Consider the following 14799-nt stretch of genomic DNA (forward strand, 5'->3'; position numbering starts at 1 on the left):
ATTACATACCCGGGCGTTTTCGCATTCCACGTCCATACGAATGCGGCCGCCGTGGTCTTGAAATTGAACTCGCGACGTCATGCGCGCTCATCGCTGTGGCCACCGACTCACCGTGGCCGGAGCGCAAATGTGGGTAGTTACTCAGTGTCAGTTGCTATTGAGCTACATGTGACACAATACAAATTGAAAACGCCGGGGTCTAAGAAGTAGAGGGAAGGCTTCAGAAGCAGTGCGAACTCCAAGAGAAGGACTTCGTACGCTGCTTAGTGTAGAAAGTGGCGCCAACCAATTCTCGAAAAGTTGTTGACTTCACGTGCGGTTGTTGAGAGCTGGCCAGACAGACTGCGCTGAAAACGAGAGAAATTAAATTAGTACAAATTTGGATGTTTTACGTGTTTCTACCGTCATTTGATGAATAGGCACGCCGTGTAGTGAAGGACTTTGGATTTATGTTGTCTGTGTGGGCTTCGTTAACGTGCATCTAAATGTACTTACGTGAGCGTTTTCGCAATCGTGTATATGTATATAAACTTTTCCCAGCAGCTCTTCTTTCTTGAACTTGGAATCTTTCACATTTTAAACACATCACAGGGATTCCAAGCTTCCGTCCTTGAGAAGCATGGCACTGCGCTATCCGCTCGCGTCACACTACCTCACGTCGTGGCGTAGCCAGGGGGGGGGGGGGGGGGGCACACCGGGCCCGTGCCCCCCCCCCCCTCGAAATTTTTTTTTGCTATTGCATACTGAGCCCAAAATGACACTTGACCACATCTGCCTGCCCGGCCCCCACTACAAACCAAGGAGGTGCCCCCCCCCCCCCCCCCCCCCGAAAAAAATTTCTGCCTACGCCCCTGACCTCACGTCTGTCTCACCCCAACCCCACATACCTGTAACGTTATGTGTTTTATTGTGGCCGCGTTTCTCTTGCCCTTTCGTGAGAGAAAGGTTATGAAAGTGTCGCAGCGCCATCTGGCCGCCGCTTGGCGCCTGTGCGGCCGCTCATGCTTCCTCGATCAAAGCGTTGTACTTCGCACCGCTTTCTGTTCGTCACACGACAGGCCGTTCTGAGAGAGCAAGATCTTGGGAACATGGCTACGCCTAGCCAGCCTATCACGGCCTCGGCGTCGTCGATGCCGGGAGGCCACATGGGTGTTGCTGAGGCCTCTCAAGTCAGCCAGCCCGTGCGACCGCCTTCTACATGGTGGTCACTCGCGTGTGCCTATGCACTGAAGGGTCCCGTTTGTCACATTCCTTATCAACCTTTTGTACACCTTCCCTCGGTGTGAGGTAACGAACATTTTCGTCGCCCCGTTTCTGTCTTTCTTAATTCACTGTATTCTGCTCAGCACTTGTTCACGCTATTTTCTAATTTGGAATATTTTACAAATTTATTTTTTGTTTCTTCTTGCTCCTTTCCTCCGCTTTAACATCAAACGCATAACACTTTCCTTGTCTCATTCCTGTGCACTTTCATTAACGTTAATTTCTTGGAACCGGTCCCGTGTTGTGTCGCTCGCCTTCGCCGCGGGTGCTCTCAACTTTTCAGCACGAATCCGCAGTACCGACTTGCCCAGTTTTCCGTCTACTGGGACTATCGATGTAAGTTTAAAAAAGAAAAAAAAAAAACGCTGGAGATCGTAACTTATTGGTGCGGTGTTTTACACTGCTGCCTATGCAGCGAGTGGACACCGAAACATAGAGTACGTCTGCTTGTAAGCAGCTTTTTAGTCCGATTCACTCGTCTGTATACAGGGAGCACGTGCTAACTGTTACACTGTCGGCTCGTGATGCCGGCTGTCTGAACTGCTTTTCTCGCACTATAAAGATTTTCCTCCTCTCGCACAGTCCCAGCCCGTCTGTGTCCATGGGCTGCATGCGGCTGCGTTGTTCGTTCATGCTTCCCCGTGTCTTCTTCGCTTTCCTGGGGCGTCGGAGCAAAAGGGGAGGGAGGCGTCAGCTGGCGGTGAGACGTGGTCGCTTCGGCACGCGTGCGCCCTGCCTATTGCCGGCGACACCTTTACGGGGCTGTCTTTCGGTGCCCATTTAGCAGATGTCGTTACGTCCCAAAAGAGGATTCGAGCGGTCGCGCGCCCTTTCCCAACCCCGCGGCGATGTCCGCGGCCGCTTTCTGAGTCGGTGGTGTGCAGCGAGCCGGCTCTTGTCCTCTGGGTCGCAGCGATGAACCTGGCAGCGATTGAGTGCGATTGCGCTCGAATGAGTCCGGTGAGCGAGGCGACCTTGCGCAACGGTCGCGTTCCGAGTTGAAAGGGGACAACATCGGAGAAATCTTGAAACGCCTAGTAAAAAAATTATGGCAGCCTCGCGCTAGTGGTGCCAAGTCTGAAGGAAGAGCACAGCTGGGTGGCCTTCCTTGTGTCTCTCTATTTTTTCTTTCTCTCTTCTCTTCTTTCTCTCCGTTTCTTGCATCTTTTTTTTTTTGTATCTGTTCCTTTCTATTTCTTTCTCTCTCTCTGCTTCATTCTCTCCCTTTCTTTGTTTCTCTTTATTTCTATCATGAATTTCTTTCTCTTACTGTCTTGCTCTATTTTTTCTATCTCGTTTTCGTGTCTGTTTCTTTCTATCTCTTTCTCTCTCTTTCTGTGTCGTTATTTCTCTCTATTTTTCTTTTCTTTCTATCGCTTTCTCTCTGTCTAATTTTTCTTTTTCTCTCTCCTCTCTCTTTCGCGTGTTTCACGTGCTCCGCTTCGCCGAGCAGGGTTTTCGTTTAACGCTCGCACCTACTCTACTCGGTAGTGGGGCTTGCCCAACTCCTGTGGCGCATGCCCACCTGTGGCGCATACACGCACGACGGAGCACAAGTTACCGATAGCGTGAACAGCTGCGCTGTTAAAATATGATAGCGTAGCTACAAAGCAGCCTGTGCTTAATACTTAACTTACGAAATGCAGATAAGCTCATGGATTTCCTTTTTTTTTTTTTTAATGCGGCAAAACTTGGAAAACGCCATCTTTGCTGTTGGCCGGCATTTACGCCGAAACGTGGACGTTGACAATCAGTGCCTTCCTGCGCTTGCGCTGTTCTGGGTTTTGCGTCTTATCCGTTTACCACCGGATGTAGATGTCTGCGCTGTCATCTCGAGTGCTATTATTAAGGCTGTTAATTAAATAGATACAAGTTACGCGCCCTGCGGCTTCAGCGAGATTACTTCGACGGTATATGCCGTATTCCGTTCAGTTAGTTTTCGCAAAGGGCTGATATCAGGTACGGTCATGGAGAATCGATGTGCGAACAAGTGAGGGCTAATTGAAACACGTTCCTTCGGTTTGTTTCGCCGATACGCTTAACATCGGTACGATTTCACCTTGCACACTCGTGAGTGTGGTCCCCAAAACAATCTGCTGCATCCGCATAATTAACTATGCGAAATAGCGTTCTCGAATTAACGCTTGCGGACGCTGTTCCACATTGTAATTTTTTTCACGTTTTATTTCTCCATTACTGTACGTTACATCCTTCGTTGCGGTGAAATACGCGCAGACGAGAGGTCGGGTTTACAGACTGCACAGTGCGCTGGCTGTCAACTGTCATTTTTATTTGGAGACGCGTACCGTGCAATGCAGAGCACACGCAGTCGTGAAGACAATCTCAGAACCCTTGTGCGGGATATTCTTGTTCCTTTGCATAGATTATAATATAGGCGTGGCGCTGGCCGCACGCTGTTCGCCGTCTCTTCGGGTTGTAGGTGCTATCGCGTACCTAATGTAGCACGATTATTTTATTTTATTTCTTCTTATTTATACTGATGTCTGTATGTTTGCGTTTCCGCTACGCGTCGGACTAGTTTGCGCGCCCAGGTTCATTTGTGAGGACGAACTATAGTATTTTGTCCACTCAGTCTTTTCCTTTCTCCTTTAAGTGAAGAAGTCAATTCATAGCCGTTCACCAAGATGCGAAGTCGTAGAAATAAAATAAAAGTGAAATAAATTGAACTTTTCTTGTGTGGAAGGTAGATCGGTTGTTCTACGTGAGGATGGTAAGGATGCCTAAACTTCAGTTTACGAGCAGACGAAGATGGTCGCCCCCAGTTGGGCGGCTCCTCATTCCAAGTCGCCGTGGTCGCTCGTTGCGCAGGAAGTTTTGTGTTCTGCATTCTTTGTTTATAGCGCAAGGTTTGCTCGTGGAACCTTACAACGCTTACTTGTAGTCCTTGCTAGGCGCTGCATTGTACTGTTTTTTTTTTTTTTTTGTAAATTGGGTGAAAAATTGGGCCTGTCTCATACATCCACTGCAGCTGTGGTATAATACGGATATAACTTTCACTTTATGGCTTAAGAGAGAGAGGCCTTATTAGTGCCTTATTTTTCATTTTCTCGCTATGTAGAAAGCTTTCAGTCCCCTCTAGCTTTTCTTCTTTTCTTTTTTTTTTTTATTTGCCCCCGTCTTTCTTTCCTGATGCGCATCCGCAGCATCGCGCCCGATAAGCGCCGCCGTTACCGTCGGGCGCCCACTCTTCGAATTTCGATAGATCATCGAGAATAGCAGAAAATCTATAACAAGGGTAACGCGGAAATAATAATCGTGCAAAAAAATTTTTTTTTTCTTTAAACGTCAAGAAGCGCCTCGAGCGTTAGCTGCAAAGCCGCGACAGGAGAGCACGTGAACATGTAATGGAAAAAGGCAGGCGGCCAGAGGTGAAAAGTAGGCTCGTGAAGAAGTGCATATAAAGGAAATGCACAAAGTCGAAAGTGAAGAGAATGTAGTGAGGAAGAATACGAGAAAAAGATAAAAGCACCAAGAAGCGCGGACTAGAAACTCAATTTGGGATTTGCAAGTGTGACGTCGCCATCGTCGTCGTCAGGCCGTGTTATCGGAAGGCGCCCTCCTGCCGTCGCTGCCCCCTGCTTTATCTGCGCCTGCGTATATGTGTCCTGGGAGTGATTTACGAGAATCCTTCTGCCGTTCGACTGGCTGCATGTCTGCTTTGCCAGGATCCTTTCTTTCTTCCTTCATTTTTTTTTCTTCTTCCTTCCCTTTCGGGCATTATTCTTTTCATTCGCGAAAAGCTCTCTGCCTGGTGCTTCATGTAGCAGGAAACTGGGGATATCGCGAGCTTTGTACTTTCTTTTTCGCTCACTGTAAGAGATCTTTGTTTAGTGCTGTCCTGCTTTGTTCCCCGTAAATGGGTTTATAAGGAAAATTAATGGTGAGTGTACGACGGCCGTTGGTCCCTCTTTCCCAGACGCCCGCTGCATACTCGTAATCGCAGACTGTACCCGGCCGAAGGCTTGACAAGCCCTCCGCGGTCGAGGCGGGTATATACGTGTGGCGGGCCCAATTTGTATCCATTGCGCGGCGGTACCGACTGACGGAGAAGGCGCCCGTGAGGCGCGCGTCAAAACCTGCGCGCTCGTGCCCGTAGGCCTGGCAATAGCCTGAAGGCGTGGCTGCTGCCGGCCGCTTTGCAACGCTCGTTCCCTGGGCTTGTTATCGATCTCGTCGCGAACAGAAGAGACGCGGAAGATGCGAGATGGGACGCTTCTTTGCGCTGGCTCCGCGCGAGCGCTGCAAACTGCGAACACTGTTGGCTTTGACGCTTCTCAACGCGCGCCGGCGCGCGGCCGCCCAGTGGCGGCACCTGTCGCATATCTCCCTCACGTGCGTGCGGCAGAGACTTGTTTCCTTTCGGGTGTGTTGCGATCGCGGGTTAGCGCATGGGCTCTGACGGGACGCCAGCTTTCATATTGCGCGAAAGGAGTGCGCGGTAGGTGGCCGAGATCAGTGTGTACTACGCGAGCGCCCTCGCGGCTTCGACACGTCGTGCTTGTTGTTTGGTCGAGGAGAATCGCGCACACCTCCGCTTGGACGAGAACGCCGGCGAAGCGGCCGCCCACTGGCCGAATGTTACGCGCTTCTAGTGTAAGGAAATTAGTGATTGCCGAGAAAGTAGTGACTCTAGAAAGTGCGTAGGTGCTAGTCGTGGTTTTGTACAGTTGTATATTGCTGTAGAAAGAAAAACTAGTAAACGCCGTGAGACATGATATACATTCATAAATCGCGTCATGTTATCCCATACTTTTAAAAATCGCATGTCGCAGGTGCTGCAGTGTACCCACCTTATATACTGACCGACGCCGTGGAAGGCGTGAAGCCGACTTAGTTATATGCCACTGGGAGTGCAGACGCTACGTGTTCGAATGGGCCTCATTCATGCGCGCATGCGGCAATAACCTAATATGCGGTCGGACGTATTTTGGCTGTACAAATACCCATGACACGGCGACAAGGATTCATGGCCATTTGCTGCGGCGCATGTAGGTCAATTTAGGCATTTTCACTAAATAAATTGAAATGGATCCGGTCAATATCCGTATCACTACACAGGACACCGCTGCAAAGGTAGAGTGGCATTCACATTGTCGTCTGCAGTGAGTGTATGCATGTCAAGGTAATGAGAAAAACAATAGAGTATGTCAAGGGTGACGTGTAGCGTCCTTTTCAGCCGCGGTTTCAGCAACAGCTCAGAGACTTTCCTTGCAGGATAGTTCAGCTCCTTTTTTTTTTTTCATAGTGTATACCAGTGGCTCAACTTCTCATCGCTGACGTCTAGAGCTAGCGTGTACACGACGCGGCGTTTTCAGATTTCTGACACTTGCACTAGCTTCGCCTCGTTGCCAGTGCTGATAGGCTTGCTTTTGCAGGTTCGAGCAGAGCGCGCGTTGCGTGGAGGAAGTTTGTTCAGAGTATGTGTGTCTGGCGTGTGGCTAATCGGCTGCGTTTGCTTGATCCTTGTAGCGTGGCCGCCCGGACCCGGCGAGCTCCCGGCAGCGACTATGCTTGTCGTCGGGGAGGCCGGACAAACACTCTGGGTACGCATGCATCTGCACCGCCTCCCGACCTCGCGAGCGACACCCTGTCGTCACCCATTTCCTGCGGCTGGCTCGGGCTTCGTTCTTCAACGAGCGTAGCTACCGGTTGGGCATTTGGCCTGACTGCTGTTTCCGTCACCGTAGCTTCACTGAGACCGCTTCACTGTTATTGCAGGGGAAAAGATAGAGATACAGTAACCGCCATCACAAGAGACTTGTTTTAGTGCAGTTGTACTGGAGTACCTACCGTCTTATTACCGTTGTTTTCCTTGTTTTTATTTTTGTTTTTTTTTTTCGCAGATTTTTTCATCTGAGGTGCTTTTGTTGCTTTCGTAAGGCGCGAAGTGTGCCGTTTAGCCTAAATGGCCATTAACGTAGCGCAGACTTTCCAGTAACGCCGTTCTGAGAATCCGGGCAAATTTAATTTAATTAGTCCTTCACTGAAAACGTTCTGTAGCCCTGTACTGTCTGCGCTAGACAGCCACAAAAGTCGCGTTAGCAGTGATCCTACTAGGCGGCTGCATTGTGTAAATGTTAGGGCGTCACGGGCCCTGATTTCAGGAGCGCACGTCGACGGGAAGGTACAGTTCCAGAGCTACTTAATTACGACAACATGTACTTTCCGGTACTGTTATTGCGCTATTATCTGCATTAATCTGTACGTGCAGTCAGAATAAGGGACCCTTTTGTTTCCTGAACATGTAGGTTTCAAAGTGATGAGCGAGGACCTTCCGGGGTACTCTCTCATCGCTTTCGTAAATGATCGTCTTGCAACTTCATTTTTTTGTGTTTATTTTTTAGTACTGCTTCTACTTTGTTTCAGTAGTGAAAGAAAACTTTGTTGGGCTTTATGCCCTCCCACTGCTGTAGTGTAAGCGTTTGGCGCAGTTACGAATTGTCTTCGGGTAATCGTTATACCGTCTTGGTTTGCTGCCAAAACTGAGCGAATCGTCCTCTTTCTCTTCTTTCTTATCCGTGGCTTCCGTGTTGACTTCAGTGAACGTTCTTTTGCTACGTAGCTTGTACCTGGTTGTAATACTTGCTAACTTCTTTCACGTTTACCCTTGTCGAGTAGTTAACCTTGTAGGTGTCGTTTGTGAGTTCCCGCCCACACGGCATTATGCGTCTGCTTGTTCCCTCTCGACTGCGTCGTGCGATTTCCTGTTTCCTGGCTTCCCGCTGGGGCTGGGTGCGATGAGCTACGCGTTGGCCTGAGGTTCGCTGTGCCTTTGCATGTAACCTGCACTGGCTTGCTAACGTGCACGAGAGCAGCATTGTTCGTTATGCCGGCTGAACGGCTCAGCAAGCGGTGGCATCGAATGAAGCGCTGCCGCTCGGCTTTTCAAGTTTCAGCCTGCGTAGCGAATGCACTGCCGTTTAATTTTGTCCAGGTTTATTTTGCACCGTTGCATCAGTTATAAAATATTGCTGCGCGCATGAAGCAGTACTTACACAGGCAAGTATTTACGAGATATACTTAAAGACAGAGATTGTAACGCTGGCCAACCCCGTACTATAGCTGATAGCTCGTGTGGAAATCCGTTCACCTTCGTCTTGGAGGCGCTCAGGGCTTCAGTGAAGCCATGACCACAGCCTTCATCTTAACTGCGTGCCAACTAGCCCTAAGCTTTGGTAGATGTAAAGAAATGCCAATTCTTACTCTTTAAGTGGTCATTTCACCAAGCGCCCATCGTGCTTGGTGAAAAAGCACATCCTGCGGAAAGCAGACATTTCTATGAACAGTTCAGCCAAATGTTGCTGTCGTACGCGGCAAGGAGAGTTTACAAGCGCAGCGCAAAGTTTGCTATTTTCTCAGGCGCCCTCTTTTCGTACAGAGGCCTGTGCTCACTCTCTTCGGAGATGCCGGCGCCTGCTGTTTGACGTCAAACAACAGATAGCATGCTATTGGCCAATGATCGGTATAAATCAAGAGCGGCGTTTGGATCAGGTGCGCTTCTCGCCACGGGGTGCCGCCACGTGCCGACGCCGCGATCCATAGTCTCCTAACATCACAGGGTAGCCGCACTAGTGCTCACATGAATCACAACGGGAGAGAGCGATTGCCTTTCAGGCGCGCTCAAGGTCATGACGCACGTTGTCGTAACTTCTTTCTACCGCGCCATCCCTCCTTGTGCAACTTCCAGCGCTCTCGTTGGGAGAGAAAGCGCTTAAAGGGACACTAAAGGCAAATGTCAAGTCGACGTTGATTGTTAAAATAGCGTTCCAGAAACCTCGTAGTGTTTGTTTCATGCCAAGGAAATGCTCATTTTGAAGCAAAATCAAGTTTTAGTGGTCCGCACGACGTTAGCGCCCTTCAAATCGCCCGCCTGAACGGGCCTTCTAACGTAGCAGTTGCCGTGCCCAACGTTGTCCATCTTTACTGCCCGGCCTCCGACGCTACGGTTTCTTGCGCAACAGCGACCATCAACCTTGCCAAGGCGCAGCCACGGGCCACTCCGAAACTGTATAGTTCACTGTAACGGAGCTTAGCTTGGCCAACAGCAGAAGTAGAGTATCAACAGTGTGAAAATATCGGGGGGCCAAGCACACGCAGCAGTATGCGATACTGAAACTACCACTCAGACGCGACCGCGTGAGCGAAGCGCAGCTCGGCGAAAACGGAACTTTTGAACCACTCGCGCCGTTCCCTGTGGTAACGCCAAGAGGTTCTTCTTTCCATGATTCAAACAGAAACGAACCAGCAACATTTTGTTACTTTTGTGATGCACGGAAGGTTCTTCTTTTATCGCAACTAGTTTGATTACTAGTGGTTAATTGTACTTGGTACTCTTGAAGTCATCGGGATCATTTCCAAAATGTCCCACTCGGGGCGCATATCGTGTCCTACATTTACCTTAATTTCTTGGTTAGTATAGCACTGCTGTTGATAATATTGACATTTTATACGTTCTCACACACTGACCTTTCACACTGACATGAATTGCTATTTGCCTTTAGTGTCCCTTTAAAGGGCCCCTAAACCACCCAGAGGTAGAAATTTAATTATGGTTTTGCAGTTGTTCACGGCTCTTCAACAAACCTGTAGCCGCAAGAAATTTTCGGAGCGGGGCCTAATAGCGGAGTTACGATCCCTGCCGTGGCGGTCGCATTGTGATGGAGGCGAAATGCTAGAGGCCCGTGTTCTGTGCAATGTCAGTGCAGGTTAAAGAACGCCAGATCGTCTTGAAGTTCCAGAGCCCTCCACTACGGCGTCCCTCATAATCATACCGTGGTTTTGGGACGTAAAACCCCAGATATTATTATTATTATTATTATTATTATTATTATTATTATTATTATTATTATTATTATTATTATTATTAATAATAGCGGAGTTACACGCGTTTGATTATCCAAAGCGGCCCTCGCTCGCTTCGCTTTCCTTCGCTACGCTCCGTTCATCGGCTCGTCTCTCCTCCTGACCGAGGGCTCCTCCTCGCTGCGAGGATGAAGAGCGGCGAGCGCGCGTTCCTGCGAGCGGACAAACAGGTTCTCTTTTGTGGCTGACATGACCAGACGCGAATGGTGACGTCATACCAACGCTGGAGATACCGAAAGGCCCAGAGGGGACAAGGGATTGTTTCTTGGAATTTGTGGCGCGCCCGCTGCTCCTAGCGCTGCCACGTTTGCCATTGTTGATCGTGGCGGCATTCGGGGACTCGACGCGCGCGTTTTCTTGAACTGTTAAAAAATTATCAGAGCTGGTTTAGGACCCTGTTAAAGCGTGGGACAAATCCCTGTAACTCCGCTCGTTGTTGATGGATTCGAAAAATTTTTGCGGCAATCGATTCGTGAAACAATAAACTCCCATACAGAGGTCAAATTTGATGCCTCGTTATTGAACTCTGCCTCACGGATTTCTTGCGACAATTTTTTTTTCGACTCTACTCTAAGCCAAAAGAGAGCAACGGGGGTATAGGGGTTCCTCCTTTGAGGGAGCAAGTGCATTGCCACTCCCATTACTCGCCTAAAAGGAGCAACGGCAAGGGGACGAACCGTTGCTCTCCTTTCAGTTCTCCTTCAGGGGATGAACGGTTAGTCCCCCCATTTGCTCCTTGAGGACCAACTGTTACTCCTTCCTGATGTTCCTCAAGGGAGCAACGGATGCTCCTTCCCGTTACTCCTTAGTTGCTTCTTGGGCGAAAATAATTCGTCTTTGATTGACTTATAGAGCATATTGAGGTTTATATAGATATTTGTTTGGATGTACAAACGCTATACATACATGTCATTCAGAAATAAATTTCAGAAAATTTGCAACAAACACACAGGATTCGAACTCGCGACCACTTAATCGCCATGCGCTTAGGCTAACCACTAAGCCACCACACGCTACGGCCCCGTCTGAAAGGAAACGGGGTTATGTAGGTACCGACGAGTCGTTACACGTTAGTGAAATGAGCATAGGCGTGCAGAACCAGTGGTGATGTTCGAAAGAGAATCGAAAGTAACAGTGTAAACATCCGAAAACGTCAGGGTAATGAATCTCTCGCGAAAACACAGGCTTTGCCAGAGCTCCCTTTTGCGCTAGCTAAAAGGCCAGTAATTTCTTTTTTTTTCTTTTTTGCCTGGAGGTGTGCTTTCTTCTTTATTATTATTATTATAAATATCAGTAGTAATAATATATTTTGTTTTGCGGTAGAGTCACCTCCCCTTTGAAAAGACAACACAGCCCGAGCTGATAACGTCCATTTGCTCTGAGATTAAACGCAAAGTCAAGCTACCGGACCCGATTGCGATAGCTGCCTTCGCGCCAAGATGAGCCAGTGACCAGTGAGAAGTGACAAGGTAGAGATGGGGGGGGGGGGGGGGTCAGCGGCGTTAGCTCGCTGTCAGTCTTTCTGCGCATCGCGATAAAAGTGTTCGTTGCGTGATCTCTGCTGCAACCCTGCAGTCGGGGCTTTTGCTGATTTGTACTGGAGACTGCCGACCAGCAAAAAACCGCAAATGTAAAGTCTTTCAACTGTGTACTTCTCTCAGTCGCTTCTTTGTCGTGAGGTATATACGAGTCTCGCGAAGCTTCGCGTTTTATTGCCACTTTCTCAGGCTATTGGGCTCGAGGGCATACCGTGGCGCCGCCATGCGGAGGATTCAGAGCCTGAATGTCCAACGAGACGGAATGTACAACGAGACTGAATGTCCAATGGGTCACGTGACCGGCGAGACTGAATGTCCAACGAGACGGAATGTCCAACCGAGACTGAATGTCCATCGAGACTGAATGTCCAACGAGACTGAACGTCCAACCGAGACGGAATGTCCAACGAGACGGAATGTCCAACGAGACGGAATGTACAACCGAGACGGAATGTCCAACGAGACTGAATGTCCAACGAGACGGAATGTCCAATTTAGAAGAGATAAACGCGCCCTCGTTTGAAATTTCTCAGACAACTGATTCATTGGGTTAAGATAGCCTAACGGAAGATCACATTTTTTTGTGTGTTTTGCAAATATTGACTGTCTGTGGCGTCGGGCGTCGTATTTTTGTTTCCGTACTCGCTTTACTGCATTTATCATAATTTCAAGTTTTGTTAGTTTTATTTCTATTTTGTATTTTTAGTTTTATATATATGTTGAATATGTTACTTTATTGCTTTATTTTGTTTGTTTGCATACTTTGCTGTTCCTGTTTATCTTTGTTATAAAACGGACATCACAGCCCCTTAAAAGATTACGAGAGAGGGCGCTCCCTCGTCCACTCTGTGCAGTATCTATCTGCGTTTAATCCCTGAGAGTGTTACCAGCGCCACTCGTAGCTAAAGCGGCGAGTGTGAAACACTATTTTTGCCAGAAAGCGTCACGAGGCAGGACGAAGCCCTTGCTATGAAAGTGCGAAAGAAGAATAGTTCGAGAGACTCAGTTATTTGTTAGAAAACCAACAGCCAATTAAGCCCAATGAAACATTGGGGACATTATTTGTTGCTTTTTTTTAACTGCGATGTAATAATTATAACCCATATTCAAAGGAATCCAAGTAGACGAAAAAACACCCTTTCCATCGGTGGGATCCGAACCCGCAACCTTATAATTACGGCGACGATTTGCGCTTGCTAACACTCCCAGGGATCAAGCTCACGTAAATACCCAACAAAGTGGACGAGGGAGCGCCCTCCATCGTGGCTTAATTGTTAGAGCATCAGACGCGTTATGCGAAAGTTGTGGGTTTGAATCCCACCGAAAGAAAGTGTGATTTTTCGTGCCATTTATGTCCTTTCAATTTAGGTCATATTCGTTACACTACATTTAAAACCATCAACAAATAACGTACTACCTATGCTTTCCTTGGCTTGATTGTTGGCTTTCTATGAGCCCCGAGAACAATTCTTCTTTCCTCTTAAAGAATGCGGATCGAAGAAGCTAGGGAGGAAATTTTCCTTTAAAATTAAATTCTTGGGTTTTACGCGCCAGAACCACGAAATGATTATGAAGCATGTTGAGTGTGGGACATTAGTTTTAGTTTTGACTACCTTGAGGGAAACATGGCATTTCGGCTACAAGAGAACTGCAGGCCGGTCTAGGAAAGACCATGCCGTTAAAGAGGTGGTGTCACCAAATTTTGAGGCGATAAAAAGCCTGCTGTAGGCTTTCCCTGTACGCAAGGACGCTCAGCACAAAGTATTGCACGCAGTAAACGTTTAGAATGTATTTTAATTCACTTCCAAAGTCTGTATAAATGCTCATTCTCGCGATCGAGACCCATCGCTAGCGCGACTGACATCGACGTCACTGTGTAGGAAGCGTAACGAAAGTTTAATGACGTAACACCACATTAGAGTGACGTGCAATGAGCGGTGACCTACAGCTCCGCTGCACCGGGCCAGTCAAGACAGCATCAGGCCATCCGCTGCGAACTGCTCATTGTTTCTGAGCTTATTGCCGAAGTAGCCAATCTTGCTCGCGTTTTGCAAAGTGCTTCGCGTGAATAATTTTTCATTACAACACATAGCATACAGGTAATCGTTGGCGACAATAAAATCGTTTTTATGATGTTTAAAATCATTTGAGGACTTTTCAGAACCGGCCTGAACACGAGCTTTTCTATTACTCTTCCAATGATGATGAACGGCACAGTCAGCGCTCACACTATTAGTGTTGTGAAGCTCAAGTGAAAAAAAAAAACTGGGTCGGGAACAGACTAACAGTGAAAGAGCGTCAGCGATTACAATTACTTAAAAAAAAAAAAAAAAAAAACTAGCGGATTACGGAGAAAAAACTGAAAGCTAATCGATTACTCAACAAGGTGAGGTAACGGGCTATTTGGTTTTGCATAATTGTTAAACTGTGCTAAAGTTACAGGTACATATTTTTAGCGAGGACGCACATAACAAAGGCATGAAAAGCGCAAACTTTCAACTCGATTTGTTGAAAAGGCATCAACTTTTATGAACACGAGCAAACGAGTGCAAAAGGGAGTTCTTTAAATATTTTTTTTTCTTATTTTTAAATACTTCTTTTTTTCGTCTTGTGTCCTTCTTTTATTCCCTCGTGTCTTTGCGCTTTCTCTCTCTCTCTCTCTCTCTCTCTCTATATATATATATATATATATATATATATATATATATATATATATATATATATATATAATATATATATATATATATATATATATCCACGTCCTATCACGACGAAACGAATTTTCACGCACGTCGCAAATGTTAGGGCACATTCGGAAAATTTTCACAGCAAATATTGGGATGTGTGGAACGAAAACGGAAAAGCGAAATTTGTGACCGGGACGGAATGTCCAACGAGACGGAATGTCCAACCGAGACGGAATGTCCAACGAGACTGTATGTCCAACGAGACGCAATGTCCAACCGAGACGGAATGTCCAACGAGACTGTATGTCCAACGAGACTGAATGTCCAACCGAGACGGAATGTCCAACGAGACGAAATGTCCAACGAGACTGAATGTCCACTATTGGACATTCAGTCTCGTTGTACATTCCGTCTTGTTGGACATTCAG

General features: G+C 47.6%; 1 protein-coding gene across 8 annotated transcripts in view; it reads left to right on the forward strand.

Annotated features, from left to right (window-relative positions):
• Positions 1-14799, forward strand: part of LOC119373048 (TOX high mobility group box family member 4-B) — a 453672-nt gene that overhangs the window by 335282 nt on the left and 103591 nt on the right. The window contains exon 2 of one of the 8 annotated variants that reach the window (XM_037643181.2): positions 6754-6827. The exons of the other annotated variants lie outside the window; for them this stretch is intronic. Within the exon in view, the coding sequence (XP_037499109.1) occupies positions 6792-6827 (36 nt within the window). The 5' untranslated portion in view covers positions 6754-6791. The remainder of the gene's footprint in view (positions 1-6753; positions 6828-14799) is intronic. 8 annotated transcript variants of the gene reach the window in all.

Source organism: Rhipicephalus sanguineus, chromosome 1 (genome assembly GCF_013339695.2).
Source record: "Rhipicephalus sanguineus isolate Rsan-2018 chromosome 1, BIME_Rsan_1.4, whole genome shotgun sequence".
Taxonomy (NCBI): Eukaryota; Metazoa; Arthropoda; class Arachnida; order Ixodida; family Ixodidae; genus Rhipicephalus; species Rhipicephalus sanguineus.